This window comes from Alligator sinensis, unplaced genomic scaffold (genome assembly GCF_000455745.1).
Source record: "Alligator sinensis unplaced genomic scaffold, ASM45574v1 scaffold520_1, whole genome shotgun sequence".
Taxonomy (NCBI): Eukaryota; Metazoa; Chordata; order Crocodylia; family Alligatoridae; genus Alligator; species Alligator sinensis.
The window spans coordinates 64,591-74,035 of NW_005842064.1; the positions used below are offsets into that span (position 1 = coordinate 64,591).

General features: G+C 47.4%; 1 protein-coding gene across 1 annotated transcript in view; it reads left to right on the forward strand.

Annotated features, from left to right (window-relative positions):
- Positions 1–6: 6 nt before the first annotated feature.
- TBX21 (T-box 21) overlaps positions 7–9,445 on the forward strand; it is a 34,798-nt gene continuing 25,359 nt past the window's right edge. Inside the window, exon 1 of the mRNA XM_006023255.3 lies at positions 7–111. Coding sequence (XP_006023317.1) covers positions 89–111 — 23 coding nt within the window. The 5' untranslated portion in view covers positions 7–88. The remainder of the gene's footprint in view (positions 112–9,445) is intronic.

A 9,445-nucleotide genomic window follows, 5' to 3' on the forward strand; every position in this document is an offset into this window, starting at 1 on the left:
GGTGCCCGGATACCAGGTGGCCGGGAAGGTCCAGGTGGTGCTCAACAACTACCCGCTCTGGGCCAAGTTCCACAAGCACCAGACCGAGATGATCATCACCAAGCAGGGCAGGTGAGCCTGGGGGGCGAGCGCTGGGCATCCCCCCAGAGGGGGCTGAGAGGGTTGGGAGCCTGCCTGCCTATCTGTGTGTGTGTGTGTGTGTGTGTGTGCACCCCTGCCCCTCAGGGGTGCCCGTTCCCTTCCCTTCGCTCTTCTCCCCCAAGTGCAGGGCTTGAAGGCTGCCCGAGATGGGTCTCCTCCAGCACCCTGTGTCTGTCTGGCTCTGTGCAACCCCTGAGCTAGCTTTCCCTGGCGCGGAGCAGGCACCTCTTTGTCCCCCCCCCCATATGTGCGCCAGCTGCGGGACATAACTGCCGTTTACTGGGTCAGACTATAGGTCCGGCTTGCCTCATCTCCTGCGTCCGAAAGTGGATGCTTGAAAGGGTGAAGGGACTGGGTCTGACCTGGATCTTCCCTCCCTCCCCTCCACGGTTTCTCTCTCCCTTGCAGTCTCTAGCATCTGAGGTCTAGTTAGTTGTGATTCAGAGGCTGTGCCCCTAGCTCCCATGCTCCAGAGCTGCTGGATGTAACCCTCACCCCCCAAGAATGTGTCTGGTGCCTTTTTTCCCCCACCACCTCTTGAGTCTGGCTAAACTGTCAGCGTCCACAGCACCTGGAGGCAATGAGTTCCGCACTTGGATGACGTACAGCGTAAAAAGAACTTCCTTTTGTTAGTTTTAAGTTCTCTACCTACCGGTTTCATTTTGTGGCCCCTAGTTCTTGTCTTGTGACACTGCAGGGGACAGAGTGGCAGGGGCTTGGCACTGCAGTGGGTTAAGATGCAGGAGCACGGCCCGGCTGCAGGTGTCTGTTGAAAGAAAGTTTCTTTGTGACTGGAGCGATCCTCAGAGTGCTCTGCTCCCACAAGCTTTTATCCAGAAGGGGTAAAGGGGCCAGGTGCGCACCAAAGGGCAGTAGTGACAAGAGTAACTAACCCCATCTTTGCACAAGGGTCCGATCCCAGCCATGGCTCCTCTGGTGTGAAGCAGACTCCCTCCACTGAAGTGCCTTGGGCTTCCTTTTGAGTTTTCCCTCAGTGTAACTAAGAGCCAAAGTGTTTTAGATTGGTGTAACAGATCAGAATCTGGCCCACACCAGGTTGTGTGCGTCTCATGGCTTTGATCTTCCTCACATGTATGCACACAGTGGAAGCAAGCTGCTGTCAGCAGTAGTGAACTCTGATCACCTCGCCCAGCTCACATCCTTTGTTTCTGCTTGGGTGCCCAGCACTCCTCTGCCACCACAACTCCCTGGGCCCTCTCTGGTCAGGTACTCCCAAGGGGTCCCTGGAGACCTGGTGCATCATAGATACACACGTGCGTGAGATCAGCTGGGTACTTTGGGAGGCTTTGAGATGCCAGGCTGTGTGAGGCATGCCAGGCTGGACCCACTGGGCAGCTGCTGTTTCCTCCTGGTGCTGTCTTGTTCCCCTTTGCAGGCTTGCCTGGATGCTGTGCCAGCTAGTTGAACAAGCACAGAGAATCCGAGAAGCAAATTGAACTGGTGCCAGAGTTCATAAACAGGCTGGGTCCCCAGGCGGTACATGCTCAGGGTCACAGGAATCCAGGGCTTCAGCAGACACTAAAATCATTTCTTCCTTTTTCAGGCTTGTAACTTTAAAACAAGTCAGATTTTTAATGATGCTGATAGGGGTGACAACTTGAGCACGCATCCTCCCATATAGCATGACTATGCTGACTTTGGGGGCCTTGCACTAGTGGGATATGAGCCCAGAAATGCCTTGCAGTTGTGTAGTCTTTTTGCCTCATCTTCTTGAAGCTCTTTGCAAACACAATTCCACAGAGCCTTGTAGTGCCCACCATGACCAAAGCCTCTGACTTTGGGTATGGGGCCTGTTTAGGTCTTGAGGCTCCAAGGGCTTATGATGGGATACCTGTCCACCCCACACTTTCCTTGCTTCTAGTGCTTTTTGCGTTATTACAGATAAGTGTGCTCCTGCCTCTTCTAAGTAGTTCACATAGAAGAAGCTTGCAACTCAGGTTTTAAGTTGCCTCTCAGGAGCTGGACCAAGTTGTAAATACTGTTGCTTAAACAGCGAATTACTTTCCAGCATGCACAATTGTGGCTCATGGCCATATGCTTGCAAACAGTCAGATCCTTTGCTGGTATAACTTGTCACTGCTCCATTGACTACCATATTGCTACACCTGTTTTCCACCAGCAAAAATCTGGCTTCTGCTTTTTAACCTAACCTGTCTCCCTTTCCTTTCATCCTGCTCTTGAAAGTTTCTCCCAAGGTCAGTATATTTTAGAACATGGTCTTTAACTTATTAAAGGCTTGAGCTGCTACTACGAATCCACTCCTCAGTCCAAACAACAGCTCCAGAAACGGCCCCTTTGGTTAAAGGAGGGACTCAATTTTGCTCGTTCCTCATTCATCAGACAAGGGGCTTTTTCACTCTTTGGCTGCTGCTGTGATGGGGCATTTCCTTCTCAGCCAGGAGGTCTCAACACCTATTGGCTATCTGATTTTTTTTTTTTTTTTTTTTTTTCCTTTCTCTCTTTCCCCCGCCCCCTTTCTGTTCATTCTTTCTCCCTCCATCCTTTTCTCTTGCTTTCTTTGGCCTAGACAGATAGTGTCACTTTGATGCTGAAACCAACCTGCTTAATGTGTTGAAAGTCTAAACGTGTTAAGGCTGGTTCATTTCCCACGCACATTTCCAGGCCTGTGATCCTGGGGGAGGGGAGGGGAGGGGGGGGTGGGCTTCCCCCTCCCTTCTTGTACCACTTAGGGCGATTCAGTAACATACCATCACCATCAAGGGAAGCGGGCTGGGATACCCAGCCAGATATAGTGACAAAAACACCTGGAGCTAGAGGGGGGGAAAAACCTAGCGAGTGCTAACCTGGGCTAGAAAGCTGAGCACTATGTTCTGCCTTCAAACCCCAGTGACTCAGTTCCTCTGAAGATGGGGTGGAATGTATTTTGTTTATATGTTTGCAGCACCTGAAATGTTTGGTCTTTTTTTTTTTTTCTTTTGCTCCGGTCATATAGAAACCTACTAAAATATCAGCAAAAGAGCTGGCTTCCTCTTTCCTCTGAGTGCAGAGCTAACCCTCTCCTAGACGAGACTTAGCTACATCTTTCTGATACCAGTTGTGTGCACTTGAGCAGTTTTTTATTTCGCCCCTCTGAGCCTTTCCCTTGCTGAACTTAATTTGCTCGTCATCATATTAATCTGTTGCCGTATGGCATTAAACAAGCCATTGCCCAGAGGTGGCTGCATTCCAGCAGGGGATGAAAATGATCTCCCATTTAGAAAGAGCCCATTCTTATTTCCCTTGAAGTAAATTAAAGTGTGGCCGTGGCCTTCTATGACAGTAGGAGCGAACTCGTATACTTGCAAATGTGGGGAGTTTTGAAAGCATTCTGAGGTCTGTCTTAAGTATGAAGTTGCTGGCTAAGATTTTTTTTTTTTTTTTTTTTTTGGAAGGTAGCCAGTGATTTCTGGGTTGCCTCCACTTTTGGGAGGGCAGGTGTTTCAGTGCTTCCTAGAAACCAGGCCCCTGAAAGCTGACCGACACAAGGCTAAGAGCCCTGCCATGCAAAAAAACCCAAAAAAACAAAGGGGGGGGAAGGGAGGAGAGGGCTAGTTGCTTTGAAATTGTCAAGGGCGCTGGGGGTCTGATCCGATGAAATCTACAATGGTGGCTATGCAGAAAGGGGATCAATACCTAAATTCAGGTTTTACCCAGATTCAGTTTTTTTATTCCCTTTAGAGAATGCTCTTGGTTTGAAAGATCATTTTCTCTGTTAAGTCTTCTTCCATTTGTGAGGCCAGTTGACAGATGGGCCCAGCAGAGAGGTGGCTTCTTGTGAAGGCCTAACTAAGGGGATCATGGGCAGTGCTGTTTTTCTTAGGATGCCTTGTGAAGTTGCGAGGAGGAGAGGGATCTGCGTGATAGTCAGTGAAGTGCACAGTTGGTAGCATTCTCTGTGTCTCCCTCTGAACAGTCCTGTTGTCCGCCCCTTGTGTTGCCGTAATACTACAAGAAGATTGACCAGGCTGAGTATGAAGCGTGGCTTGAAGAATGGTTCCAACTGTGATTAGGAGGCTGCTGTGTATGGGATGATTCTTGTGGTCTTTGTGGTCACATGTATATAGGTAAGGCAGAGACCATTGCCACACACTCTGAATTGGAGGGCTGAATGAGTACATCTGCCCTGCTTCCTCCCTGCCCACCCCCCGCTTTAGCCTTTTCACTGTACCTCTATTTTGGAGATGCAATAAGGTCTCTCACCTATTGTTATAAAAATGGCCAAGAGGAACAAAACTGCATGTGATGGAAGGTGAAAGACGAGAGGATCCTGTGACTGCTTTCTAGGATTTGGATTCATGATTTGGGGGGGAAGAGGCCACTGAGACTGCTGTCAAGGTCACTTCTGCCAGAGTCTTTTTACTTCTTCCAGTTGTAAAAAATGGGATCTAACTGTTCCCTTATTTGGGGGAATGTTTCCAACCTCTCCCCCACCCTTGCTTTAGTTTTGCATTCCAGGTTTGGGATCTCATCCTTTATCCATTGGAGCCATAGTTTCTTTGGCCACCAGGTCAGGCATTTGGTCCTCAAAATACCACACCTTGACTTGGTGCCACCTTTGTGGTTTGGCCTATTGCCCTAGAATGCTGCAGTTACTTTCTTTTAAACAGGGGCCTAGGATAAATTTGGCACCCTTTGGATTTGTTACTGAAACCCCAGAGCCAAGTCTTAAGGTCCCCTTCCTCATTTTTATGCACTGCGGGTTTGTCGATGAGACTAGTGTGCTGTAGGCAGGAAAGTTCACTGTTGTGTGCCTAGGTGTACCAGACTGGTCCAAAAAGGGGCAGGTAACGCTGCTCCTTGGCTGTAAATTCAGTCCTACCCATAGGGGGGTCCTGTCGAAGTTGGTGGGCCTGACCCTCTGCAGAGCCACCTCCTTGTAATCTCCAGGGCTTGTATGGGTACAGGGGTGTTCTGCAAAGGGCTTCTCTTTCCATTGTTCATATTGGTGCAAGGAGGGTAATTCTGACAGTCCTTCCCTTACTTTTGTATGCGTATGTGTGTCTCATACGTGCACCCAGCCGTGGTTATTGTGGCTCTGCACCCTTTCATCAGCTCAGACTCAACAGCAGGGTTTTCATTGGAAGATGAGACATGCAGGAAATGAGCAGCCCACCCGCCGCCCCTCCACACAGGGTGTTTTCAACCCAAGGGAGCAGGCGGGGCTGCATTCTGTGGTGTGCTGAACAGGGGGAAGGGGTTGGGGGAGGGAGATTGGGGTTCAGCAAACCTGTTAAGGGTGGTAGGGGGTCCACCCCCAGCACTGGAATCTCTCCTCCTGCTGCAGTGGAGCATGCTACAGATGGGGCAGGGGGCATAATGGAGCTCCAGGAAAGTTGCATCCATGCATAAATAACTCTGGTGATGCCAGTAGAACAGTGTCATTTCACGTCTGCCAGGGGCTAACCTAGCTGAGAACCTGGCCCTGAGACCTTGTGACCCTGCTTGCAAATAAGGGGCCTCACCCTGGGGTTCTCACCCCAGCCCTGGGGATCTTTCCACCGCAGCTGCTCATTTTCATACCCTTCCCCCAGGACCCAATGTCCTTCTACCCGGGCTGGCCTGTGCCAAGCGGAGGGCCACATTGGTTTGGTGGAACATGAAATGCTGTTGGGTTCCTGTAAGTCTCCGAGTGTGAGTAGGGGAGGGAAGCAGAGTTGGGGGTGACAGGTACATGGTCAGGACCGGAAGGAGGCCTGAATCTGCACCAGCTCAGACTCTCTAGTTTGAACTGGGCCCAAAATATCCTTCTATATGAGCACCCACATAACCTTCCACCAGCGCCCACGTGCGGGAGCAGTGACACAAGGAGTGCTCCACAACTCATCTGCACACCAGATCCTTCCACCCACAACCCCTTCTGGCCTTTAATGGCGAGCCATTCCCTTAACACCCCCCGCCCCCCCCCATCACCCCCCCCCCCCCCCCCCCCCCTTTGCTGTGAAACCAAACAGCTTCTCTGTCTTCTCAGCCCCTTGTACACATAATCACAATGCAACTGTGTGGGACCTTGCTAGGGAATAGATGAGCGAGTTCAAAAGCACTGCAACCTACACACATGGCAGTGAAGCACCACCTATTTTAAACGAGCACTTGAAAGTCAACTTAGGCTGCCAGTCGCATTTCTTCTTGCTCTTTCCTTAAAGCCTATATGCTGGTCCTCACCTGTGTAAATCAACGGTCTTCTTTCCCAGTATTGTGCCATGTATCTTAGGCAGCGTTTCCCAGTGAAATCAACACAGGCAAGTTCGTCTCCAAGATGCAGGGAACTTCAACTCCACTGAGCTTTAAAAAATAAATGCGAGAATTTGAGTAGCTTCCTATCTTACCCTGAAACCCCACTACTAAATGTTGTCATTCTATTTTGTCAATCACAAATTTGTATATAAAAAGCACATTGGTTTTTCTTTCCTTCCCATTGTATAAGATGCACACAATCATTGGGGGAAAATTGACTCTGTGGGGAAAACAATGAAGTTGACTATAGAGGAAATGGTGAAACTGCTGTCAAATGCACAGAGTAAACAAAGTGGAAAAAGATATAGATATATAAAAATATGTTTTGGTTTTTTCCCGTTCTCTGCTGTCTCATTTACAGTAAGCTAGAATGTTGTTTGTAGCACAGTTGCATTTTAAAAATTGGATGCGTCATTTTATTTTTAAATGCATAAGGTAAAATCCTCCCTATTGAAATTGGTGGCAGAACTTCAGTGAATCCAGCATTTTGCCTATCTAGTCTCTTTTTTGTGGTACAGGCTGTTTTTTCAGAAGCATGTGCGTAGTGTCTAATGTGGTGATTCTCAACCAAGGTGATGGTGCCACGAGATCCTCTTAAGGGTACAGTGGGGTGCCATGCAATTTTAGCATGTTGAGGTATGCAAACACCTACATGTGATTCACAAGATAAACCCAGAGATTTCAAGTAGGAATCCGTGGTGTGAAAACCATTCTGATGTGTTCTGGGATTTCTGAGCTCTTTGCAATAGAACTACTGTTGTTTTTTCCATAGTAAAAAAATGAGTGGAAGCTATGAGTTGGCATTTTCTTGGAGATGCCTTGAGCCTAAAAAGGTTGAAAACCAGTGGTCTACTCTAGCAGGGCCATTAGTCTCCCAAGACCTACATGTCTAGTCTGCATACACAAATTGTGCACCATTTAATGATACCGCTTTTAACCAAAGCAGTAGATGCCTGTACACCACTATCAAGGTGCTTATATTAGTGTAACTAGCCCTTTATTGTAAAATATCTTAATTCACTTGAGCTATTGTGTTAGTATAACAGCCTGGCTAAAAAAAAAAAAAAATCATACTCCTAACCAAAACAGTGATACCAGTACAAAATCTGTGTGTAGATCAGACCCAAGACACTACCTCAGTAACGATGATGATAAAACATAACTCTGCTTTGATGAGGTGGTATCTTTGCCAGTTACTTAAGACAGGGTTTTTCTGCAGATCAAGCCTCAGATACAGGCTAGAACATAGGGTCTTAAATCATTCTTTCTGCGTGTGTGTGTGGGGGGTGAAATTTGCCTCGAGAGATTAAAAACAAGCCCCTTTAGTGTAAATGTTAGATTAAAATTCCAACCACATCAAAGTCTCCCCATGCTCTAGCTTCCCTTAAATGTGTAATCTGTTTCTTTATTAGTTACATTTTTAAATATTTTTGGGGCCTGCTTGCTTTTCCTTTTTTAATCGGGGCATATTCTTAGAGGGTGTAAATCTAATTGTCTTCATTGCTATCAGTGGAGGCCATGGTTAGTGACACCCACTGACAACCGCGTGTTGCTTGGTAGAATTTCTGTCTGTTTGCTGAGCTTTAGAAAACAGAAGAGAAGTTTCATTCTCGCATTCAGTGGGATTGATGCAGTTGTTTGGTGAATCTAATACACTGATTATAAAACATTAGGGTAAAACTTGGTTGTAAGTGATTGAAATGGCTCATACTTCAGGGAAAACAAGCTGCTAGGAACAGGAAGAAACAGAGATCACGCAGTACATCTCTAGCTCAGGCGTTCCCTGTGTCCAAAGTAGAGTCGCTTAAACTGTGCAAAGCAACTCCTAGTGTGGAATAAGTGTTCACATGGAGGGATCAAGTTATTTTACAAGTATTCCAAACTTTTTTGACATGTAGACAAGCCCTACTTCACTGGGAATTTCTCGTGTTTTCAACTGAAACATCTGGCCACTGCAAGAGAATGCGGGAGAGACTGACTGCGTGTGAAAGAACAGCAGGCGACAATGATTCTCAGTTAGATCTGCACCACTGATATCTCTTCCACACAGTGCTAATTAAGTTCATCTCTGTTGCATCTTGCTCTGCACAAATCGGGGTTCTGATTCAGCAGTGCTCTCATGCATATGTTTGAGTCCCATGGGCTTCAATGGGTTTTAGGACACACTTAGCTATAAGCACACGCTGTTGTGTTTGGCCAAACAACGGGCTTAATGCATTGTCTTTTTTGTAAGTGCCAAAAGAGTGGGTTTGAGTCACCCAGAAACTTGGGTGTTAATTTTAAAGCTTAGTTTCCATTGATCTTTAGGCATTTTTTTTCCCCCCTGTGGAAAAAAACATCCCACCCTGAAAGTAAGAAAGAAATGGTGGAACTCGGTATCAGCCTGTGTCTGACTTAATGTACAGACATGGGTTCATTTTAAGGGGAATTGCTCTATGTTATGTTAAGAGTCTGCTCAACGTTTGCAGGACCTTAGCTATGGACATGATGTTTTATAAGGCCTTTGTGGCAGGGATCTGTCTCTGTCTGTCTCTGTCTTTTGTTCTGGGTTTGTACAGCACCTTGCTCCAGGCAGTCTGGATGCCCTGAAGAATGATGGTGTTACAGGAAGCAGACATTTTAAAATATAGTAGATGGCTAACCACAACACTGAGAATGGGACCTGGGCTTTGTGTGAAGGCTTGAGCTCAGATCCAGCTGTGAGATTAAAATACTACCTGCTGGAGGGAGAGGGGGTGTAGAAGGATGCTCAACCAAAGGGAAGTCCAAATAGTCACAACCTGAGTTTTGAAGGGGCCTTTCATTTGGGGAGGGAGTTTGGTAGATGGAATTGGTTCATGATCTGAGAAGACCCAGCCCCTGTTGTCCAGACTGAGGGTCAGTCTCATTGGGTTGGATTTACGTGAGGGGAAATGGCATAGCCTGGGGATAGGGAGTTTGGCTTGTTATGACTAGCAGAGTCAGTGGAGCTGGGCTTGATGCCACCAGCACAACTGACAGGAAAACCATCTTTAGTTCTGCCTCTGCATTGGCATTAATATTGTAGGGA